Genomic DNA, 25,084 nt, shown 5'->3' with positions numbered 1-25,084 from the left:
TAGAGCCGGTACCCGGGAAGGCAGCCAGCCCCGCAGCCCGGCTCGGATGCCGCCGCCCCGCAGCATTGCTCGGAGCCGCCTCCCGGCGGGGACCCGGCGCAGAGTTCGGTGTCGGCGGCTTTTCCCCGCATCGCCGGCAGCCCCCGCCGGCACCGACAGCCGCACGGAGCTCCTGCCGGCAGCCCGGGTCACGTGTGCGGGCCGTAATCCCGGAGAGGGGGTGTCAGCACCGGGGGAAGGGGGCGGCGGGAGGAGGGGCTGCCGCCGATGAAGGCTGAAGCCGGGTACCCGGCCGGCTGCGGGCGCCGCTGCGGGCGAGGCGGGGGCTGCGGCCATGGCCTGGCCCTGCATCAGCCGGGTGTGCTGCCTGGCCCGTTTCTGGAGCCAGCTGGACAAGTCCGACCTCTCCGTGCCGCTCACCATCCACAACTACTCGGACATCGAGGAGCAGGAGGACGGGACGCCCCAGCGCGGCGGGCCCCCCACGCGGGGCAGCGCTCGCCCGCCCGCCCCGGCCCCCCGCCCGCGGGACCCCGCCGCTGGGAAGCCGAGCGGCCGCAGGAAGGGCCGGGCGGTCGCGACCGGGGAGCCCTTCCCGGCGGAGACTCAGTACCGGCGGGACTTCAGAGCGTGGCCCCTCCCGAGGAGGGACGCCTTCCCCTGGGTCAGCGCCAGCAGCGGCGGGAGGGACGGGGCCGCCCCCCAGCCCGCCCCGGGCCGCGCCGCCTGCGCCCTGCCCGGCAGCGGGGGGCGGCCAGCAGCGGACGGCTGCGGCGGCCCCGAGCAGCTCCGGCCGCACTTACAGGTGGACGGCGGCCACACCACCTCCTACAGGTAACCGGGCCCAGATGACCGCCCCGCTCTCCAGCCCGAACCCCGGGGGTGCTCCGTGCCACGGCCGAGGGATGCTCCTCCGCAACGCGGGGTGGGGATGCCGGCAAACGACCACGGCGCGGGGGGAAGCGGCAACCAAGGGGAGAAGCGGGGGGGAAGGCAAGGGCTGCCGTCTCGCCAGTGGGTTCAATCTGTCGCCTAAGCCACGTTTGTTTTTAGAAGCGCTGTCCTTAAAAGCGTCGCCCGCTCTCCAGGCGGGTGTCTGAGCCCGGCCAGCATCGTCCGTGCAGCTCTGCAGCAGAGCCCGGCCAGGCGCACCGCCCCGACACGGCTGAGCCGCCCTGCCTTTCCCAGCTCCTGCCGCGGTTCAGAGCGCAAGCGGGGTGGGATCCCGGATGCCATCCCGCAGCCGTCCTCTCCCCACCCGCTGATGGGGGACACAGGGCTCCTGACAGCTGGGGCTGCCCAGGAGCTGTCCGTACTTAGTGGCACCGAACTGTGCTCCCCAAATCTGTCAGTGCCATCACCTTTTTCCTTTAAAACTCCTGGAATGCTACGTTCACGTTGAGGCAAGGGTTACTGAGGCACGAAAGCAACAGGGGATATACCCGCAAAAATATGTCAATATGCTCAATAGGAAAAATTGCCACAAACCACCTTTCCCAAAGAGCTTTAAAAACAACTGACTTTTATGTTATTGATGCCTTCCTTTCCCTGTGATCAATATGACTGTTTACAACCACTCACTCTCTGGAAAAAAACAATCAGACAGGATGCACCTAAATTCATCCCCTGGAAGGAGAGTGGATTTCAGCTCCTACAAAGCTGCTGTTAAATATTGTGCCAGTTTCACGTTGTTACCACTCACTCCCCAACAATGATGCTTAGCAGATTTTAATGTATCTACAAGGTATATTAATAGAATAACTATTTTTATTCCAACAGAATCCCAAGTATTTAGACACTTATTATCTATTATGTTACTAGGAGACATTTCATAGTTGCAGTTCATTAGATTGTTTTTCACAATGCTCTTAAGACAAGCACACTGTGGACCCTGGGAAGGATTACAGGCTGGCACAGGAAAGCGTATTGCTTATCCCACTCCTCCTCATGCAGGCAGCTGCCCTGGCACTAGGACAGTTAACATGTGAACTCTGAGAGGAATAACTGCAGTGTTCAAATGTATGTGCTGTTTCATCCTTTGCTACATCTCATAGGAGAATCACAGAGTGATGATTAACTCTGAAGAAAAGCACTTCTAGATTTCCAAGCAGCACAGGAATTACTGCAGAGAAACCTACCTAGTACAAGACTTCGCAAGGCTCAGCTTTCAGAAACACATCAATACCCCTGTTGTTGAACCCTGCCCTGTTTCTTCAGCCTGATCCCAGAGGAAGGGCACAATAGCCTGCATTAGGGCTGCAGCTTCCCTACAGCTGTTCCAACACTCAGAGTCACTTGCATCTTTCTTCCCTCTGACTTGTCTACTCTTACACAGGGATCTCAACTATTGTCATGAAAGAGCAAGAAATTTGCAGGTCACAGGACAAACACTGGCCAAAATGACATACCAACAAGCAAATCAAAACAAATTTTACAAAAAGTAAGACTTAAAGTTAGTTGAGGAACTCCTCTTAGCTGATGGGAGAAGCAGTGCAGGACAAGGACAGAGGCACAAGCTGCAGCAGCCACACCAGAACAGAGCTCTCACATAACACCTTTAAGCTGTTCAAAGGCTACACAGTACAACTAATGCAGACAGGGCTATACAAGTCCAGCCACCTTGGTCTTATTCAGGTAATTCCCACAGTTGCTTTTAATTATTACCCAGTACAACATTGCAAATGCAAGAAATCCCCATACCAGTCAGAGCAACCTAGAAAAGTCACAGGACTCAGAATAAGCAGCAAGAGAAAGGTCCACAACAACTTCACAAGCTGCAAGGGTCTATTTTGTTTTGAATTTGTTACTTTTTCTTTAAGAAAGACTATACAGGAGCTTTTCTCTTACAGTATTACTTACCAAAGACAGTATTGCAGTCTGCAAACACATATCTCATCTTTAGGCTGTAGTCAAACAGCACCATTAAGTGTTGATGTTCTTCATCTTCCTAACAAAGACCAGAAGGACCCAACTGGTGCAGTAACCTGTTCCTTAGTGACCACACACAGCTCTACTAACCTCTAGCAGCAAGGATCTGCCCTGCTTCTTATAAGCAGTTTCCACCCACAGATGCGAATGCTGGGGAAGCAGGAAAGGCAGATCAGCTGTGGTAGAGGCACAGCAAAGGGATTTCTGTTACCAGTGGCAGCTGGAGGATGCTGAACCCTGATGAGGAGGTTGGGTGTGAGATACACAGTGCCTTTAGGGGATCTGAGAAAAGGGAGACACAGAGATACACATGTAGGGGACACTGCAGGTAGAAGCTTAGCGGAGCAAAGTTGTGAAAAACGCACGTGGTTCTTGGTTAGACACCCTAATTTCCTTTCTAAGGAGAACCTTGGGAAGATTTCCCCCTCTTCTGCTGTTGCAGGAATATCAGACATTTCCTATGGCTCAGCCCTGCAGCCCTGAGGACCAGGCTTTGTGCATGGGGACCTGCATCCATTCACGTAAGAAATGGGTCATTTTGAATCCTGTGTGCTGCAGCTGCTCCTGGCTCTGCTCCCCACAAGGTCAGGCCCACTCCATGAGGCTCTCACCACTAGGATCTGCTCCTGCAGTGTGGACACTGCCAGTCAGCAGCTTCCAGCTGTGTTTTGTGACTGTCAGGTATCCGCAGCTGGTTGGGCTCGCTTAATGTTAAAGAGAAAAGATCTTGAAGGGAGGGAAAGAACGGCTTGAACATGACAGCGCAGAAAAGTTGGCATTGATATATGGCCCACTCCAAACTTTCAATGGCAGCAGTGGTATTCTTGCTTAATTCTGTAAGGTGGTGGAGGTTTTTCAGGTTTCGTTTGTTTCTTTTTAGTTCAGGGATTTTGACCGCAACAGCCTATTGCACGTTTGTTTCTGTGGAACACTTAAGTGCAGTGGTGAGTCCCATGTAATGTTCAGCATTATTTGATATGTTTGTGTATCAGAGCACTGCTCCCGTGAGGCTTCATTCTGCAAGTTCTTGCTACATCTTTGTCTCTGCACTGTTTTTTAAGCTCATAAGGAAACTCAGCTGCATACAAAACTGGTTGTATGTGGTACAGCCAGTCAGTCTGACCTGGCATTTCCCAGAACAAAATAAACCCCCAGGATCAGTGACGAAGACCAGTCCCATTGCTAGTGACTTCTGGGGAAGCCTTTCTATGGCCAGAAGAAAATAAAGGTGGAGGGGATTTTGGAAGAATACCTGTACCTCTGAGGAAGCAAAGATATTCTAATTTTGAAAGAATAACTCTGTATAAAGAGTAGAAGAACAGTGCAGCTGTTGCAGCTGCCTGCCCTCCAAACTATGGCCCCATGCCCCCAAATCTTTGGGACTGCTCCAGTTCCCAAAATTCTGCAGGGCCTGAATGAAGTCAAACCCCAACTGGGCTACATGGGGGGAGCTCAGGCACACGGGCTGAGGCAGATCGATACAAGCCGCACTTGAAAGGCTAAAATGGGATGTGCTTCAACTGCAAAAAGATGCTGCGGACTGCTGCAGACGGTTGCAGTACATCACACTTTACTGACGCGGGAGGAGGAGGAAGGATGCGCTGAGCCACCTTCTCTGCACTTCCCTGAGGGTTTGTCCTTTGAGGTCATGGAAGTGGCTTCTCCCTTTCAGCAGCAAGTTGCAGGTGCTGTGTATTTCTGACACAGCAGAGATTTGCACACAGTTAGCTGTAGCACTAAGTCTTGATTGCATTTAGTAGACATGTTAGAAGTAGATGAGTGCTTTACTTAACTCCCTTCTACAGCAGGTGAGAGAAGCTGGTGCTGTTAGCAGGTATCTCCAGCTGGCTCTGTTCTCTGGATGTCGTCTTCTTACCTTGTTAGAAGACAAGGGGGATGAAGGCACAACCTCTCTGCCAGGCCTGATATTGCTGGGAGAAGAGCCCTGTTCAAGGCTCAGCTGTGCTTCTTTGGGTCACTTCAGACCTCAGTTTCCCCTTTGGTAACCTGCCAGTTTCCAGAAAGCACTTCAAATGTATACATGAAAACCTTGCATCAGAGCTGTTTTGCCTCTTCTTCTTCCACCCATTGGCTTTGCTTGTGTTAGTACTCAGGGAAGGGGGATGATGATGGAATTTCTGCACACACACAGCACCAGTCCCAAACAGAGCCTAGTCTCTGCAGGTGGTGTTTCTGAATTACAGGTGTTTTGAGTGGGTGTGAGAGTCGAGAGCACCCGCCTTGTTCATAGGTGGGAGGCACAGCAGTAAAGCAGACAAAACCATGGGCACAGAGATCAGCAGGGTTTCCTGCTCACCCAGAGTGAGCAATCCTGTTTTGATGAAAAGAAAATGTGTAAAGAGCTGGGGTCATTAAGCAATGGCTGATGTGGCATTGCTAATGATTTTGGGAATAGCAGGGTGGAAGATCCCTCAGCAAACTGAACTCCCATCTTCTTGCATGAGTATTCAGCATGTGCCGTTTGTGGCACTGTGACCATGGAGCAGAGACATTCTCCCACAAAGGGAGATACTGCAGAGTGAAGGGGAAGGACACTTTTACCCATGTCTGTGGATGCAGTCACAGTTACTTGGCTGTCTATGCTGTTCACCTGCCTTCAAATAGCACTTTTGCAAAATGGCAAAGTGAACTGTGGTGACTGTTTCACATTGAAAAGCATCTTATTTCACCTATGCAGAAGAAAACAGAGAAAACACCTGCACTCATGTTCAGCAATATATGGGATCATGGCACACACCTGAGCTGGCAGGGTTAACAGTACTGTGTATGAGGAGCTCCATCCTTGATCCAGCATGATACTTAAACACATGTTTATCCTTAATTATAGGAGTAAAGCTTTTATAATCAAGGCTTACAGTTATCTTTACATTCTTAAGTATCTTGCTGCTTGGGGAAATTAATACTGAAGCCTCTGATTTTTACGCTATTTAAGAAGTAAGCTTGCTTGGTGAAGGCATTGGGATGGATCCAGAGAGACTCGCTGTGCACTGCATAGCCTGCCTGGGGCAAGGAGGGGCTTGGAGGCAGACAGAGCTGCAGGAGGGGAAAGCAAGGGGGCTGGAAATAGTGGCTCAAGAGAGGAAGTCTGTTGTGCAAAGTACGCTGCAGAACTGAAATGTGGAATATTCAAAGCTGTTGTGTAAAGGTAGGAGGAATTTTCTCCACTCAAAGTACACCCAAAGTTTAGAGAAGAATGGGAAGTGGAATAATGACAGAAGTCAAGACCCTAAGACCTACCGAGAAACCCTCATTCACACAGCTCCAGTAAGAGGGAAGCAGCTGCCTGTCCTGTCATGCTGCTGTAAGTGCTCCTTCCTCGGGGATCTGTCTGCAAGCAGAGCAAGCCCCCCCAACTCACCCTAAGACAACAGTTTGAGGCTGAAGTTATTTTTCCTGGCCCTTCAGTCTGATCTTTTGCTGTTGCTTCTCTCCGATGAGTTATGAACAGCTCCAGGTACTGCCTGACTCTGCCGCAATGGAGAGCCAAGACAGGGAACAGCCAGATGTCTTCTGCTTTCCTTTTCTGTAATTCTTGTGTGCTGATCTAGCTCCCTCTCTATTTTTTTCCCCTCCATCAGCCTTTCCCCCATTCCTGTGGTCTTTGGCTGGATAGGAGAATGGAGACAAGCTGCTCCTGTGTGTCCCAAGCTTGGAAGGGCCTCCAGCACCGCACTGGTGTCTAACACAGCTTAGAGGGAAAACACCCATATCACCTTCTGCCCAAACCCCACACAGCAGTCTGGCTTCCCCAACAGATATCTAGAGTTGTGTGCTTTGAAAATAGAATCTTAATAACAGAGACTCCCAAAATGTGCACAGAACTTTCCGCCTGAAAAGGAAATGTGACAAATGTTCACTGTGCCACTTAATTTCACTGGTGTGCTGGATATGAGAAGGAAGAAGGCAGTGGAAGAATAAATGCAGGCTATCTCAAGCAGTGTAGCTCAGAGTCATGTTATGTTCAGCTACACAGGATGAGCATTTTTCTCTGTTTCTTAAATGATAAATTGGATTATAATGCAGTGGTTCAGAATGCCACTGATAATCACATGAAGCAAACCGTGACAAAGATGAGGTGCTACAGCACCAACTGTGATGGCACTGGTGGGGCAAAGGAATACTATAAATACAGAAGGTGAATCTGTCTGGAAATGACAGCCCCAGTATTGCAAAGTTGGTTATTTCTGCCCTCTGCCTCCCCACCCCCGGTAGAAATGCCCTTCATCTCAGTGAAAAAAAAAAAAACAAAACAAAACAACAACACTTTCTAGGTTAAATTTTCACTAGATCAGTAAAATAAAGATTTTGCAGGCAGCTTTCTCTGCAAGGCCAGAAAACATTTGTGAAGAGCATTATATGGGGGAAGAGCCCAAAGGCAGCACAGGTTCTGGTAGCCACACAGCTCACAGTACCCAGCAACCTGAGCTGCAGGGAGGAATAGAAGGACCAGTCCTGAATCCATCGTTCCCAAATCATGCCCTGAAGTCTGCGAGGCCGCACAACAAATTGTGGTGAGAACATCCCTGCGCCCGACCCACTGTGTCCTGGGTGTTGGACAGCTCTGGTGCAGGGGTCCTGCTCACTGGCACACAACTACCAGCTTGCTGAAACAGCTCTCTTCAAAGCTGGGCTTCATAGTAACCCTCTGGTAATTACAGTCCAACCTCGTTTGTTTGTTTCCAGCATACACATTAGCTGTACTCCCACTTGCTCCATTTCCCATCACTGCTGCGGGGTTGAACTGTCCCAGCAGGTCACCAGCCTCCCGCTCTCCACACTGAATCGATCCAAACCTGCCCCTCCAGCCACATCCTGACACAGTACAAAATAAATGCTTTTCCCCAGGCTCTATTAACCAATTACAAGAAAGAGCAAACAAATGATCCACAAACCAGTGATTTACGTGATCAAAGTAGTTCCACAGAGTAACGGGGCAGCCACCTGCAGGGAGCTTCTGTTTATTCCTTCCAGTGAGTCGGAGGTAAAGAAACAGCAGTACGCAAAAAGCAGCCCTTTTCTCCCCTTTGGTCTCTGCTATTTTAAAGCCTGCCTACAACTCAGGAGGCCTTTTTCTTTCACAGCCCTGGTGCTTCAGTACTTATAAGTACCACTGGGTCATTTCGATTTACAGAGATCAAAAAATCTCATCTCTAGGTTGTAACAATGAAGAACAAAAGAGAAACTAAAGAGAGTGTGGATGCTGAATTATAGGCTTGGAGGCTACTCGCCCTCCACTTCAGGTGCTTGCAGCCCCAAGATAACCTGACAACAGCTGCTGTCTAGGGACAAGGAGGAGGAAGGGGAGGGAGTACAGCAGGAAGGACGAAGATGACTGTCTCCAGCAGCAACAGTCAGTGCGTCTTGTTCATCCCCAACAGGAGCTGGACGCCACACCACACAGGGCTTTCCCTTTCCCCATACCATTTCTGTAAATTCCTCTCCCACCATGCTGTTCTCTTGCTAATAATGCTACTTGTGTGATCTGGGATGAGACACTAGCCATGGTGTCAGACACTGGGAAGGGAGGGAGAGGCAACGCACCAGCTGAGATTGACCTGATGCATTGGCTTCCTCAAGAACAGGAAGAAAATGGTGGGAGAAAGTCAGTAAATCTTGACACTTGACATCTTAAACTAAGTAACACTCCCCAGGCTCATGTATTTTGACTCTACTCATGACTCCAAGACTGATTTCTATAATAGCCAAGTCAGAAAACTGGTATTTGGGCTCGTGTTCCTTCTGATTTCTTGCTATACAGCTGGAGATGGGTGCACGTGTCATGCAAACTGAAAGGCAGAGCAAATCTAGTTAGCTGTACTTTCCGAACCAAAGGTTATAATTTTCATTCTTGTTGTGCTTCAAGTACCTTAACTCCCAAAGGGGATATGTCATCTCTGTTTTGCCCAGTCCCTTCTCTGTGGATCAGAGTCCTGGGTTCCCCCAGGGGAAAATACTGATTCCAGTAATACTGCTGTGGGTCTGAGCTGTGACTATTTGCCCTCGCTTTTCTGTTTCCATGGGTGATGGCAAAGCATCTCCTCACTGCATGTAGGTGCCTCAAAAATAGTTTTGGCTATCCAGGCTGAGAGGAGAACGCTTTGGCTTCCAGCCAAAATCAGGGTCCTGTGATCCAAAAGGGCTGTGTTTGGGGGCCTGCCAAATCAGCAAATGATCTGCTATGAAGCAGTGAGACAGAGCTGGCTGCAGAGACAGGCAGCACAGTCATTCATGGAAAGCTGGGAACACACTCCACTGCAGCGTAATGCAGCGGAGAGACCAGCCGGCACGAGGATGAATGGTCAGGAATCAATGGCACCAGCATCTTTGAGGCAACACAGCTTTATGAGGGGCAGCAGGTTCCAGTTCCTGGAAACTGCTGGGAAGTAATTGATGGCTTCGTACCATTTTGCTGGTATTTTGCCAAGCAGCTCTGTGTCCTCCCTCTGGCTGCGCAGCAGAGCAGAGCTCAGATTTAACTCAGTATTCACACATGTCTGGGATTCCCTGCTGAAAGGTTGCCTTCCTAAGGCATCGCTTGGCCAAAAATCACCTTTCTGCAAAGGTGTTTCCTTATCCTGAGGTGCTAAAACAGCAGGAACTTCAGCACCAGCACTGGGTGAGCTTTGCAGGCACTTACCTGCTGCCTGAGCAAGCTGGGACAGCAAGATGCAGGGAAGCTAGAAGGTGGCAGCTCAGAACAGTGAGAGCAAACCAATTAAAAAATATATTTGCAGTGCACATAGACAGCCTTGACAGGAGCCTGGTTTTCCTTTCCAATGGGCATGAAGCTCTTCTGTAGAGCAGTATCTGTTACTGAGTGGATTTAAGAACTTGCTCCGCCTCCACTCAAGCTGATAAACTGCTGCCAGTCCCGGCTGTAGCTTCTGCCCATCTGCTTGTGCCTGCACCCACACTCATCTGTCCTGACAGTAGGCTAGTGCCAGCAGCTAGCTCAGTCCAGAGACAGTAACCTATTTTTTTTAGAATTAATTTCATTAGCATGCTTGTTCCTCCATTTGTCTTAGAAACAGTCCAGGGTTGCACCCTGTATCTACAAATCAACCAAGAAAAGAGGCAGCATTTTAAGGCTGAGTCTATGTTTAAAAATAAGCATAAAGGAGGCAGCAGTTATTTTGGTAATATACTAAAAGGATCAAAACCAAACTACACATTTTAAAATCATATTCCACCCTTATACAGTTTAAATAAGATTTTTAAAAGAGGAATTTGCAGCTAAAATAGCAAATAGCATGCTTGGGAAAAATGAAAATCAGAAAGGCTGGGATCAAAGCTAAGCTCAGCACACTGAAACAGCCTATTTCCCTGGCTCGGGTATGGCTCAGAACTCAGTATTACACCTTGATCCTGTGTATAAGCAGCTAGTAAAACACAATTATTATTTACGTATGTCAGAGTATGAACATACAATTTTCACATCTTGGTTAGTTGCCTCTCCTTTTGCTACAGAAGCTGCCTGAATTGGTTGCCAGAGATACATAACACAAACAGAGCAGACTTCTGTCTTCTCCTGAGAGCAAACAAGCCAGCTCAGCTGGCTGCTACTGCAGCATCCAGAAGGTCTGAATGGAGATGGCTTTAGTGAAGCCTGTTTGTGACAAGAGGTACAGCGAAGCAGAGACCCTGCCATGCTGTTCTTCTGTGCTCTTGAAACCTGTACTGCCCCTTCCCTCGCTGCAGTCTCTGCACCCATTTCTGAGATGTCACCGCTCCAATAATAAGTCAGCCAAGTGTCGTCTTCTCAGACATTATTGTGCAAAGTCAAAACACTTGGCCCCATCTGAAGGACAATCATCAGCAGAAGCATCTTCGTGCTGGGCTGCTGTCTCCCTTGGAACATATTCCAGACTGAGTTGCTGCAGAGGCACAGCACAGCACACATGGGCAAACGTGCCGGCTGTTGAGAGAGCTGGAGCCAAGTAAGGGAACATCGGCAGTGTCCCTCCATGCATGTGAGGGTTGGGCACCCGCAGCCCCAGACCAAGGTGTTTCACGTTGTAAGCGGCCAATAAGCCAGACAATGTTTTACAATGTAAGTGATCAAGCAAAAAGTCACCCTGACTTTTTCTTACCCAGGAGGAAAGCACTGAGCACCTCTGGGAGAGTGCACATTTTTCCAGGAATAAAGAAAGAGTTAAGTCAGGGCAGCCAGTTAGCCCAGTCTGCTGCATCTTTCAGCCTGGGCTTTTAAGAGAGGCAGGCCTCTAGGCTCAGTTCTTCTTTTATTCTCAGTATACATTAGACAAGTTCAGTCTTACAAGCTGCTTGTAACCAGCCTTGCTTTCTGGCTTTGCAACCACTCTGAGCAGAAGTACCCTGTATGTTGCGTTTTATGGTTTCTTCTGTCCTGACCATCTCATTTCAGGCAAGAGTATCGCGCATGGACTGGAGTAAAACCATCCAAGCCTATAAAGACAAAGCAAGGCTTCATTATCCCAGAAGACCATTTTGTTCAAGAGACAAGCTACAAGGCAGATTTTAAGGTAATTAACATTTTTTTTAAATCACAAAGTCAATGTGAGTAAAGCCCAAAGTAGGTATCAGGAACTCCTCATTTGTTATCGGTGTGGTGCATGTAAAGTAAAACCATGTCCTCATTGACCACTCTTTCATCACTGCCCATTAGGTAATGTGGACATCCTTTGCTTTCACAGAGACATGCTAAAGAATGTCATACCATAACTTACAATAATTCAATGCAGACCAAGATTTTAAGCTGCATGACAGTCATGAAGTTCAAGATTTGCAGTTCCCTCAGCTGAGGGAACGACACACAGCTTGTACAACTCAGAGCAGTCAGTGTGCACTGGCGTTACAGGATAAAACTCTCCTGTGCTAGTAAGGGCAGAAGCTGTCCCCACTACCAACACCAAGTGTGATATCCCCGCGGTGAGCAGCCAAGCCGCACAACTCTTGGGATTCTCCTCCGAGATTCTACAACCCTCTATAGCAGCATAAGATTGTTTTCTTGTTGGTGAAAGACATGAAAGTGTTACTGAAAATCCCATGAGGAAATGTTCTGTTTGTACTTCACATTTTCCCTGGTGGGGCCCCACACACTCCCCATCCCCATGAATAACGAAAGTGCACACCGATGAGGCTCTGGTTTAGCTGCTTTTTGTTTTAGACCACCAAAGAGAATGGCATTTCACAACCTATTGCAAAAGCTGTTCACAGGCTGCACCAAGTGACTCGGAAAGCAGAGACAGGTCCAGGGCTGAATTCCCCAGCTGCAGAGTGCTGTGTCGTTAGAGGTAATAACAGCTACTCCAGGGCCACATGTAAAAAGTAAATCTTTGCCTTGGAGGAGACAAGGAAGAAATGTTTAATCAGCAGACAGTGAAGAGCCTCCTCCGCAGAGGATTGCTGGCACACTGCTGCGACAAGGCATACGATGGGTATATCCAGCTCCACTCAAAGTGGGACAGTGACCGCAGGCAAAACAGAATTTGCAAACCTCACTGAAACTTCCTTCTTGTTCCAAACAGTCTGGGCTGTTACTGAGGTGCAGCAATGAGGATAGAGGGTATTTAACCCTTAAATCTTGTATTTCAACCCTTGTATTTAATCTCATATTTTGACCCCAGAGAAGCAAAATATAGTGTCTGCTTGGCAGACAGGATCCAAAGGAGAGGATCTTAGATGAGCCCCTTAGTCCCTATCCCCATTCTCATGGAAGGGAAAGAGAAGACTAGAATCCTAGACACAAACACATTCTGCCAAGGACCATGTAAGTAAAAGTCCCGTTTCCTGGAGCCCCAGGGAAGCACAGTGGCCTCTCTCACAGACAGCATGGGAAAGGTGCAGTCTGGAATGAAGGTGGTATTGAGGATCCACCAGTTCAAACAGAAGTTGGACTCATCCTGGTTTACACTTGGCCATTTGGACCTTCCCTCTTGCCTGAAGCCCATGGCTTTGCTGGACATGGGGGAGTCAGGTTTATGCTTTGTGCTGACAGCCTGCACACAGGATTCAGACTTCTGGTTCTCTCCAGCTACTGAGCTGTGCACACGCTGTTTGTGATGCTCCTCTTGTTCCTTAGCGTGTCAGATGCATCCCTAGAGGAATGGAAAAAACACAAGAACAACAACAAACAGATTGATAACTCTCCCTATACTCCCTTTGCCTGTAGTCTTGCTTTTTCTGTAATCAGATGGTGCCAAGAGAATACTCCGCAAAGCTTTCCATCCTTTCGTGTTTTATGGCCAGATTCACTCAGAGTCCTGGGCTGGATGCACAACTAAGCACAGTGCTGTTTCAAATCCTTTGGGTTTTAAGCACCCAGGTGCACTTCATGCTTCAGTACAACCACAACAGCTACATATTGCATGAAATCCGGATTCGAAAGACACCAGAGAGAACATCCTCTCTTACCTCCACCTTTCCTCCAGGCCTGATTTTACAACCTTATCAAAGTCCTTGCAGTTTCACAGCCTAGCATGGTCAGTAACCAGTCTTTCTCCTTTGGGTACCCGAGCTCTGTGCCTCTGTTCACAGCACACGTAGCTTGCAGCCCCATAAAGCACAACAGTGGGGCATTCTGACGGAGCCTGGATGGCATTCTTCCAAAGGTTAAGGACCAGACACACACCACTTAAATCCAGCGGTGAATTTGTTGTGATGTTTGTGGAGTGCTTGCCAGGGGGGCTTTGTGAAGAGGGCAGCTCTCTGTGTGGCAGAGCCTGGCTCCTGCCCAGCCATGGCCATCCCCATCACACCACACACCTCCAGGTCCAAGGGCTGGGTTACAACAGAGCCTCTCCTGGGTGGCACAGCATCACGCCTGCCCTTGAGTCACCCCATATGCCAAGGCCAGCGTCATCAACGCCCAGCCAAGAGCTCAGGGGGGAAAGCAGACACACAGCAGATCATCACAACACTCCAGACTCCTCAAAATCTCCAGACAGCTGCACCCTGTGTCGCACTAATGTTTCTCTCCCCCCTCACCCCACTAGATCCCAGAGGTGAAGACCAGGTTCTCCCCCAACCCTTCTGCTGTTTTCCAGGCGCCGTCACGGATCCTCAATGTGTGAACCTGGACTCTCCGCACACCCAGGCAGCTGAAACGTGGCGTTTCTGCTCAGATGTATCACTATGCAATTTTCATGAGGAGTGTTAAGATCAAAGAACCAGTATTATCAAAAGCAGCTCCAGTGATTAATGATATGCACACACACTTTCTGTTAACACAACAAACTGCAAGGCGCTCGGTTCAGAACTGGCAAAACACGTTGCGAAGAGTGACCTAGTTTTTCACAGGAGCAGGTTCATGCTATGCCAGCTGGTGTCGTGTTAGGAGATTGATTTTGGGCAGCAAAGGCTGTATTGCAGGCACCATCCCTACATTTAACCATATAGGGCGGGAGGGCAAACAATCGCAAGTGGAATGGATAATTAAAACCAAAAAGAGTTTCTTTTGGCAGCACCCTCTAAGTAGGCCAGTGAAAGACAGGGAGGGTCTGGCTGACTTTGAGCTTCTTAAGGGATTTTGAGAATAGGACCTCAAATGGCATCACCAGAAATCATAGCACCAAAGGGGCTGATCTGAACTTCCAGGGTTGTTTTAGAAGCTGGAGGAAGTCAGCGTCGTTGAACTCTAAAATAAAATGGGCACATGCAGTGTCTTAGGGCTTTAAGGCTGGAAAGCTGGATATTCCAAAATTGGTGGGCTGACACAGGAGCAAGAGGGGACTGAACTTTGGGAGCCAGCCCTGACAGCAACACTCTGGTCTGGTTTGGAGGGGATTGCATGGACAGAACCATCTAAGCACCTACCAGACTGCAGAGGATCTAAAATGTTTATGTAATTTATATAGCTGTTAGGGTAAGTGTAAATATTGTATACAGACTTTACCTAAAGCAGTTTGTGATCCTTTAATGAAAAGGACATGCTTATACTTTTAATAAATGTTAACTCTTTGCATATGCAAGGTGGAAAAGATTGCCTTGAAATTCCTAAATTATTGCCTGTATATTGGTAATGCTAATGCTAGGAACAACCAGAAGCGAATGTTACTTAGAAACTCTTCTTAAAGAACAATGTAATGTAGAATGTAAGACATCCTTCATTTTTAAGATAGGCCATTTTAAATGTCATTATTCTAAAGGTTTTTTTTTTTTTTAGACTGGTATGCATTTAACTTTTGCTGAGGTACATGTGTTTTAATAAACCATTTTTTAGCCTCTGTTCATTGAGACTGTAGTGGGCTTACAGTTTCCATCTGAAAGACTTACGCAATATAATTAGTCTACTGCTTATTTCATAGTTTTGCTCATTATTTTTGAAGAAAAAAAAAAGAAAAACTTTGACTTGACGTGTTTGGACCCAGAGGACTGTACAGTAATAGCAGTGCTTGCCAAAATAATTTTTCAGGACATCCGTTTTTCTGGAAATTAATTTGAAACAATCAAGCTGTACTAAAGGTCTTGCATGTTAGATGTTTCTAAGAATTCAATCTGCTTGTTTAATCTCTTTATAATGTTTTTAACAGTTTTGTTCAAACAATTTAAGTTCATTTCAATCCTGGACTTTACTGACAGAAAAAAAAAAAAAAGAAGATAAATTGTCTATTCAGTCTCTCTTCTTAATTAACTGTATTTCTTAAAAAAAAAAAAAATAAAAAAAAAATCAACCCAGTTGTAAGTAAACTGGTAATATAATAAGCTTGTATTTTATCAAACGGACTGGATTTAATTTAATAAATTAAAATGTATTTTGGCTATTGGTTCTTTCCTTTTTGTTGTTGTTGTAAAACACTACCCTTTGGTATTCAGTGTTATGGGACAAGTTGTCACTATATTCTCCCTCACACAGCTGCATGTGCAGGGCAGCACAGCAAAAAGGACACCAAGCAAGGTGTCCTGGAGATGCCCAACTGTATTCACAGCCATCAGTTCCTCACGCCTCAGGCTTATCTGCAGGCACAGAACCCAGCAAGAAGGGCTTCCAAGGCACAATTTAAGCTGTGGCCCGACTGCCAATCTGAAAGCACAACTGCTTTCCAAAGGAAAACTGTTGCTCTGCAGAATTCATAATCACTTACGGGAATTCTCCCACATATTTTCAAAGGGAAAGTAAACTATTCAGCAAGCAGTCCACCAACACGAAGGGGAGAAGGGGGACGAACCAGCAATACCAATTTGCTACATTCACTATGAAATGCACAGAGGATAGATCTACTTTGATGTAGGTGCCTTTCAGTGATGCCCACAGCCACCCTGGTAACAGAAAGGGATGAGCAACTTGTGTTTCACTCTGCCATTCCACACAGACCACCGGAAAATGGTGCTAGCTTTGAATTTTAACAGAGACCATCACTTCACAGCTGCTTCCAAGAACGTTTTAGTGAGCAAAGGTGGTGAAGGTACAACCAGTTCCCTAGACAGCACGATGCCAGCTTTTCTAGCTATGCCTCAGGAGACTTCCAGGAGAAAGCCAAAAGCTCACGAGCTGTTGCCTGGTTCCAACTACAGGAGGAAGGAAAATTGAGCAGGTCCTTACCGCTGCAAGGGACAGGACGATGCAGCTGTCTGCTGACATCTGTAACATACCTGATTTTTGCAGGGGAAGTGCCTGCCTCAGCCAAACTGCAAGGTATCACACCACGTTTCTCTGAAGAGGGCAAATGTACAGAGGTTTTGCAGGCTCCAGGGAGTCGCCATGTCAGGACTGCTTCCAACACTGCTCTCACATCAGGACTTGTCTTCCCAATCGCTCTGGGTTCACGTCCAAGTCCATCAGAGCTTCCCAACTGTGAATCACACAGTGTTATTTGACAAAGAGAAATGTATTTTAAAAGGAAGGTTTTACACCTGAAGTTCTGTAATTTACTACCTCTAGGGTGACACAGAACCTGCTTGTTTTGTTCCATCTTGCTGACACCCAGCCTGTCAGGATGCTGAGTGTTTCGTGCCAGCTGCATCTGCTATGCCAGGGAGCTGTTAACACCTGCACTTCCACATGCTCAGGTGAACCTCTGGTGCTGAAAATAGCCCATTACTCAGGACAGGTCTAGTTACCTGAACTTGAAAAGTTCACAAGAAGCACATTAATGATTTTGCACAAACTGCACATTTCTCTTTGCATTCCACTAATTTCTTGCAAGGTGAACAGATGCAAACTAATCACCTCTGCCTTATTCATACCAGTTTTCTTCATCTTGGCCACTCAGTAACATACGATCCTAAGGGCCAACCCGGTTTACCACAAATGGATGTGGATGCCATGTAGTCCAGAGCAGCTGTGGGTGTTTTTCAGGGCAGAGATGGCACAGAAGGGATGGATGATCTCTCAGTTCCTGGTGGCACAGACTTTGGTGTCACCAAGACTGCACCCAGGGACCCAGACACACAGCTCCTGTGCCAGCTCTGTGTGCAAACTGCTTCATTTCTAAAGTGAATGATCCAGTGTCTTCTGGGCATGCTTAGCATGACCACCGTGTCCTGGAGATGGGCTCACAAACATGTGGCCTCTCTGGCCCCAGCAGTGCTTATTTAGGAGGTGGGTCAGGAGGGAGAAGGTGGTTTTTTTGTTTCTGTGTTTTGTTTTGGTTTTGTGTTTGGTTTTTTTTTTTTTTCCCCTTTGTTTCTCACCATCCAACTCTATTCTAATTGACAATAAGTTCAACTAATTTTTCCCAAGTTGAGTCTGTTTTGCCTATGACAGTAATCAATACAGAATGTCCCTGTTTTTATCTTGATCCACAAGCTTTTTCATCTTATTTTCTCCCCCTGTGCTGTTAAAGGGGAGTGAGAGGGCAGTCAGCCAACATCAACCCACCATGCTTTTCAATCTTCCACACAAACCAATTACCTGCTGTTCAAACAGGTTGCTCTGGAGGATGAAAAGTTGAAGGAGCTCAGCTTGCTCCTGGCTTCCCTTCCCCCAAGCTCCAAAACCAAGAGCTTTTTCAAAAATCTAGAAAAGGGAAAAACTACCTTTTCGTTCAGATCAATTCCACAACCACCAATTTTTATCCAGAATTAAAACACCCCGAATATATAGAGCACACGAAAATATGTGGATCTGGAAAAACTTCTTAGTGTGAGGTAACAGTCAAGAGAATCCTATCACAGCTAATAAAAGAATTTATTGTAAACATACGTATCTTACACAATTATACAGTATAATACAGATAACATGAAGGATTTAAACACTCAGCATTACAAATAGGGGTAATATTTGCAGAGATCTTTAACTTGTATCAAGACTCTTTAGAAAGCCAGAGAAATATACTGTAACATTTCAACACACCGTATCCTCCATAGCATTCCACACACACCTGAATGGTTTGCATGAACTTCCACAACCTCTAACTCATCTCCAAGCAATTCCCACAGGAACTTCTCAACAACAAATTTTTCTCCCACCACTTTTCAAAATTCAAAGCACTTGTTGCAAACTCTTCCTACATCTGAAGGACTAAACAAATGTGTTATTTCTATCTGCTTTTAACAGATTTTATTTTTCTTCAGCAAACTTTATATGTTATTAATATAGCATCTCCTAGGAGAATAACCTGTGGTTGCTCAGAAATGTAGCAGTAGATCTCCACTGCAGGAACCCCATTAAGAATAAGGGGCATTTACCTGCCGGCTCCAGGGCCAGGTAGAGGACTCCTTCTGAAACTCCGTTCCTCACAGAAAAGCAGGACACAGGCAAGGAAGCCACAATTTGCAAACAGATGCTCAAAAGATGAGCTCCTGCATCCTCAAGAGCTGCTCTGGGCTTATCAAAATCCCAGAAACTAAGCCCACAAGGGACAGGGGCTGGAAACACATGTGCCATTGCAGAAGATCATAGCACGACTGAGTTTGCCCAAAAGGCTGTTCCCACACAACCTGCAGGCTGTCATAGCAATAGTGACAGATATCTTGAAAACGTCCTTCTCTTTTGTAAAAGCTGTGTACAGGGGCGCTTGAAAGCAGTATGGACTTTGAGCTCATCACGAAGTGATCTGTTGAATCCACAGTATCTGTAATGCCCTTTCTAGGGGGCATTTAAGTCCTCTGAATGTTGTTTGGATTTCATCCATTGGTCCCATTCCCTAGACTCAAGGGCCAGGATCTGCCACTCTTGTTCAGCCAACTGCAACTCCCTGTTAGCTCTGATGAACTGAGAGGGGCTTATCTGCAGACCCCAGTTCTGTTTCAGGTGAAGACAGGCAGCACCTCAGCTGAGGTGCATAGTACCTTCTTCAGTTCCAGAACTGCGTCAAACCTACACTGCTCTCCTTGGAAGCCTGAAAAGATCCTCTAACTGAACCGTCTTTCACAGTTCTTACACACTACTGGAGTTACCATCGCCTGTCTTCTAGCCCAAAAAAGCACCAAAAGATAACATTTTTAAGATTTCTGTTCCTACCTCAGGCCAGGAAAGGTAACTGTAGTTTAATGTTTATAAAAGGCTTTGTACTGTCAAAGCACGGCACCAAGAGGAGCGAGGCCTCAGCACACCCCTGTGAGGTAGGTATCCTGCTCCCCATGTTCAGAGATGGGGAAACTGAGGCACAGAGTGATTAAATCAAAGGCCATGCAGCAGATCAGAGACCCAGTTGAGATCAGAGCGTTGGAGGTTCTGGCTGTTTGACCCATGCTCCACTCATCTGACATCACTGCCTCACAAAACAGGCACCGTGAAAGCACAACAGTCCAAGAGGAGGCCCACCAACTTTACAATGGTTTGTTCACACTACTAGCAAGCACTCGTGGGTCTGGACAGAGGCGTGGTGGATGTGGGGTGGGTCAGGATGTTGTCAGCAAAGCCTTCTTCAGTGAGCTGTTGATAGCCAGGCTGCAGACATGTCTCCTACACCAGCGATGTTCCTGAGACAGGTAAGTGCTGGGGTTAGTAGCAGAACTTCTTCCTGCAGTCAAGACATCAGAGGAGCTCCCCAGAAGCAGCAAATCTCTCATTATTTGATCCTATCAGACCTCTCTGTGTTGAGCAAAACTTAAGCCAAAGTGGTGCTGCTCCCACAGCACTTCACAATCCAAGCTGATCATTACGGAACGCTGTCAAAACATTAAGACTTGTACAACACAGCAGGTCACCTGCCCACCAGCATAACACTCCAAACCTTTTGGCAGCCTGGGGAGGCACTCACTGGGCAAAGAGTTTCAGTCAATCCAAGCCCACAAACACTCAATACTGTCCTTGCACCTCTCCTGTCCCATGCAGGACAAGTGGTCAGTCAAATCTTACCAAGCCTGACCATGGTTTGTTCATCTTGATTGAGCACATGCCAGTCTACTCTTTCTGACATGACTAAGAAAGGCAACATCTGACACCACCTTTAGAGAGGCAAGGAATTTGGTTACATTATACTTAGCTGAATAAGCTACCGATAAGCCTCCCCAGTTGTGTTCTCAGTCACATACACCATATTCGAGCAGGACTGGTAGAATCTGTTGCCACCATCAGCCTTCTGCTCCCTGATACCCAAACTTAATCAACAAACTCACCCACATCTACTCAAATAACCCACCTTTAAAACCTGCCTTTGACTCATCTCACATTCAGAGCACCAAAGCAACTGTTATGCCCACTGCATGGGGAAACCAACTCATATATAGACTGCATCAAAAAGCATTATTTCTTTCCTCAAAAAAGAATATCCAACCTCACCAATACAGCTGTCCCAGAGCGACCAGGCCTGTGGTGTCTCTCACAGCTAGCAACTCAATGCAAACTGACGATGTTTGTTCAGCCACTGAACATACACTTACCAAGTAAACACTGACATTTAACAGGTTGATTTGGAACAGAGCATCATTTTGTTGCATTAAGGTGCATCTTTAATTGGAGGTAACAATCTAGTAGCCCAATGCTATAAATGTATATAATAGTGTCCTACAGAAATACTGGATTTGTCAACCCAACTTCAGTCATAGATCCACCTTTCCTGTAGCATCTTCTCTGCTCCAGTTCATTGCTCCTCATTTAGTATCTTCATATTTTTGTTTGTGAGGAAGTCAAGAAAGGGAATATTACAGATGGCTTTGTGAATATTCATCACTGTGATTTCTCTTGGAGTCCTGCAGGGAATGCATCAGAGATGCTATTATAATACATAAAAAGACACATGTCCATAAAGCAGCAAGTCAATAAATTTACTAAGCGGGGCAGGGGAGGAAGAAAAAAGGTACATTTAAAAGAAGCATAAAAGAGCAGGTGTTAGAGCAACACAGGAAAAGCATTAAAATGTCACAGCACAAAAAAGACACTCTCAAATGACTGGAGTAAACATCTTGGGCACCGGGGAAGGAAAATCAAGTGCCGAAGTATTAATTCTTGGCCTTCTGTAGCCCAGAATATGTGTCTATATTTCTATATATAACATACATACGTTTATTATATAAATACTTATATATTTCTTACAAGTAAATATTTAAATAAGCATTTTTTCATAGTGTTATTTTTTTCAGTTCAAGCTATCCCGAATCATGCTGCTGAACAGAAATCAAATGTGGTCTAATCATTACCATAAAAATCACTCAGTATCTGAGCCAGAAAAGAGTATATCAGTAAAATAAAGATTATTTACATTGTTTAAGTTCTGTCTGGCCATGGGTAAGTTGTCTACATGGTAACCTGAGATGGACAAGAGTGGGAAGGTCCTTCCAACATGGCTCTGTAGAAATGGCTCATCTGCCTTTGAGCGTGGCAACACCAGAGAATCCTGCCTGGGTTTTTAATGTTATCTCAGCTTCCACTCCTTTGCCACTACGGAGCTAGGAGATGACAAATCCTCTCGTAAAGCTTGGATCCTCCCAGAATACGGTTCATAAATTCCCTCACTCACTCACACGAGCCAGACAAAATCTGAATAAATTCTTCAAGCGGCTCAGCCCTCAGAGCTGGCCTAAGCGGTCCAAGAGGAGAGAAGCTGCCGTACCTGTTGTGAGGAGCTGTCTGGTATGCCACGGCCAGCGCCTGCCGTAGGATATCACTCATAAGCTGTTCAGTGGCCTGTGACAAAAGATAACATTAGGAGATAGCGTTATGAAAAGAGGAAAGGAAAGTGCTATTTGCTGAGTATCAGTGTAAGAGCAGCTGAAACTCTGGCTGACTTCAATCCTGTCTTCCCTCAGCAGCAAGCAGTTCAAGATGCCCAAGTAAGTTTTGTTAGCACAGTAATAAGAACTGAGTATATTCCACAGAAAAAAGGAGACCTACACATGTACGGAGCTCAGACTGCGACTGCCCAGTCTGGTTTCTCTCTGGATCTGCAGAGCAGTATGTGCACAGCAGGGGCGATCCAGTGCTCCAGAGCCTGTGCTTCAAAGAGCATTTTAGGGCCATGTCTCTCACACACCAGAGCTTGTTTTGTACATGGCAGATTCCAGATATTCTTCCAGGAGCTGTTATTTGCTCGTTAGCCACTCCCTGTGGTCACCAGACTTATGTCAAGACACTTTCACAAAAACCTCCCAGCCTGCGCAGCAAGGAGACAGCAGCCGTATGGCCTACACACTTGGCTTAATCAAAGTTCAATCAAAAGCTAATTAAGGCTCTTGGCTTTCTGTGCCTGTATCAAGACCAGAACAGTGGTTTCTGGGACGTTCGGTCAGGGCAGCTGGCACAACTCTACAATTATAATGGAGCAATCTGATGGTTACAATCTGTGTCTACACATGGATGTATCTGTATCCAAGTGTGTGTGTAACCTGGACTCAATTAGCTTTTGTAAAACTGATCTGATAAGCAGCAGTCTGTATTAAAAAAAACCAAACAAACCAACAACAACAAACTTGTCTTTGCCTTGAAATACAGCTGAGCACTGCTAAAAATAATTGGTGTTAGCCTTCAGTCCAAATCCAGGAACTCCAACTCCATGCTGTTCAAAGCTTTGGTAAGAAACTATCTCTGTTTTTCCAAAAGTCATTATGACAGAGAAATGGTTTCTTGTACAGTGCAGAACTGCTGTTGTCTGCAGAAATTCAGTAGTCTCTCAGCAGAGACAACCCAGGCAAAAAAGAACTGAACAGTATATGGAAAAAAATAGTTAACCTTGTATAAAATATTCAAATCTTACAGAACTCTGACAGATTTCCCCCAGTTTTCAAGGGTAGGAAAAAGTAAGGGGTACTTTCAAAGTTATGGAATGAGTCAGTATGTTACTGGAGGTGAGAATTTAGAAATCACTATTCTGTGTCCAAGCCAACAAATGAGTTAGAAAGTTGGAAACACACACAGAAGTATATGACACTCTTTGGTCAGCTATATATCTTTCTATACATGTATGAAGATGGACAACAGACTCCGTATCTCCTGGTTTGATAAACGTATATTAATAAGGATATTCTATCTTTTTTTCTACATTACTGCGTTAATAGTTACAGAAAAATTCTTGTGAAGTAATTTCTTACCTTTAAAATCATATCTTCTACTACTGACGCATAAACATTCTTCTGTACCTCAGCAGGCTGAAAAGAAATCCCTATCTATAAAATATGAGAGAGAAAAAAAATATTAGTACATCAAATAACACAACCCATGTTGCACTACAGATGAGAAAGAGATTAACATAAAAAAAGATACTACAAAGAGTAGATAAAATACAAGCAAGGAGACAGCGTAGAACTTTCAAGCAGTACAATCTCAGGATTCATTTAAAAAAAAATCTGGAGAATATGAAGCTTGGTCATTAGAGAAGCCTGCAGAAATGCCTCTAAAACACAGAAGTAACAAAAGTAGGTTTAAATTTTTGTTTCAGAAAATCAACGCAAAACCCAGGCTGGGTCGAATACTTTTGGATTGAGAATGTAAGCTCAATTTTAAAACTGTACATATATTCAATCCATCTATTCATCATCTTTCCTGCACCTAACTGGCAACTGAAACTACTTTAAACTGCACTCCTGGCACAACAGTTCCACATCAAAAGGATGTTTCATCCCCCAGTGACACTCTCATCATGCCTGTGCCCTTGTCACCTACATAGCAAGGGATGAGATAAACTGCAGAACCAAAGTTTTGTTCTTTCATGTGAGCACTTGAGGTGGAGACAAAGATCCTTTCTTTCTCCCATGGCTGCTCCTCACAAACCCTTCCCGCTGCTCCTGTCCCTGCTGAGAGCGCTCCAATGGTGAGAGCTCTTCCCTACAAGCTGAGTCATCACGAGACGGACCTTCCTTCCTGCTGCTGTCAGAGACTCTCCTCTCCCTTTCTTTTACCCTAATTTGAACAGAGGGAAGAAACCCAAGCAGTGGAGAAGTTTGCTGTGGTCTTAGCTTTACTGCAACCCCCTCTTCAGAAGCTGCAAAGCTCTGGCCCAAGCAATGAGCCTGAATCTTTCACACGATGGAACAGGAAGAGCTCAGTGCCAGTGCTCCCCCTCCATTATTTTCCCTTGATTGTAGCCTTCCAGAATGATCTCTGGGGTGCTAAGCTCTGCAATACAGTCACTCTGACATGACCTCCTGGCTGGGGTGCTTCACTTACTCCTGTCAGCACTGGCCAGCCAAATGCCATGAGTCAGAAGGCCCAAATTTTTCCAGGGCATTCATAAAAACTTTCATAGAGTATCCAGAGGCCCAAACAGATGAAAGGCAACTAAATAAATGTAAGACCCCCAACTAGCTTAATAGCAGTTATTAACTTTTTGAATCGCTCATTACCTTCTCTGCAGTGTCCCTCACAAACTCTGATGCAGGCAAAGAAGCCAAGTAGAACTTCATCTCTTCTTGTTTCTCCTCCTGTTCTTTCTTAATGTTGATTTTTAATGGCTCACTAAAGCTCAGAATGTCTACTTCCTCTTCATGTTCTGGTTCTCGTTTCAGAAATTGCTGTAGTTCCTCTAGTTTTCGGCACAGCTCCTCCCCACTGCTGTAAGATGAAGGGCATTCTGAAAAAGAAGCAATCAATTAAACACATGATAAGTTATGGAAAGCTGTTTATAAACAGATGCACACTCAAAATAGGGTAAGAAATTAAGGTAATTGGAAGTTCTTTCTGTAGCTCCCAGCAAACATAAGGATGAACAGAAATGCAAACAGTCATTGAGAGCCTTCTAATTATATCTTCATTACACTCATGGTCCTCTCTCTCATCTGCCCCTGCACCAATCAGGAAGGCTGCATTTCAGACACAACCAGGCTAATGTGAGCCTCCTAA

The 25,084-nt window shown here is 46.2% G+C and overlaps 2 protein-coding genes across 13 annotated transcripts in view; one reads left to right on the top strand and one right to left on the bottom strand.

Moving 5' to 3' along the window:
- Window positions 1-255: 255 nt before the first annotated feature.
- MAP6D1 (MAP6 domain containing 1) lies at window positions 256-15,527 on the top strand. 2 transcript variants are annotated; one of them, XM_071812310.1, is made up of 3 exons: window positions 256-834; window positions 11,333-11,450; window positions 13,974-15,527. In XM_071812310.1, exons 1-3 carry the CDS (start codon window positions 335-337, stop codon window positions 13,998-14,000), a joined length of 645 nt encoding a protein of 214 aa, XP_071668411.1. In that variant the 5' UTR covers window positions 256-334; the 3' UTR covers window positions 14,001-15,527. The 2 variants fall into 2 exon arrangements, with proteins under 2 accessions (XP_071668411.1, XP_065701036.1); XM_065844964.2 differs by having other exon boundaries at window positions 13,923-15,527.
- Window positions 15,528-18,925: 3,398 nt separating this feature from the next.
- Window positions 18,926-25,084, bottom strand: part of YEATS2 (YEATS domain containing 2) — a 46,068-nt gene continuing 39,909 nt past the window's right edge. For 10 of the 11 annotated variants that reach the window (XM_065844213.2, XM_065844220.2, XM_065844218.2 and 7 more), the window contains 4 exons: window positions 24,589-24,815; window positions 23,338-23,412; window positions 21,864-21,937; window positions 20,741-21,003 (listed from right to left, as the gene is read on the bottom strand). In XM_065844213.2, the coding sequence (XP_065700285.1) occupies window positions 20,895-21,003; window positions 21,864-21,937; window positions 23,338-23,412; window positions 24,589-24,815 (485 nt within the window). In that variant the 3' untranslated portion in view covers window positions 20,741-20,894. Of the gene's footprint in view, window positions 19,792-20,740; window positions 21,004-21,863; window positions 21,938-23,337; window positions 23,413-24,588; window positions 24,816-25,084 lie in introns of those variants that run through there. The other variant, XM_065844217.2, reaches the window with a different exon arrangement.

This window comes from Patagioenas fasciata, chromosome 9 (assembly GCF_037038585.1).
Source record: "Patagioenas fasciata isolate bPatFas1 chromosome 9, bPatFas1.hap1, whole genome shotgun sequence".
Classification (NCBI taxonomy): Eukaryota; Metazoa; Chordata; class Aves; order Columbiformes; family Columbidae; genus Patagioenas; species Patagioenas fasciata.
Note: the sequence above shows the minus strand (reverse complement) of the source record. Positions and strands in the feature narration are given on the sequence as shown.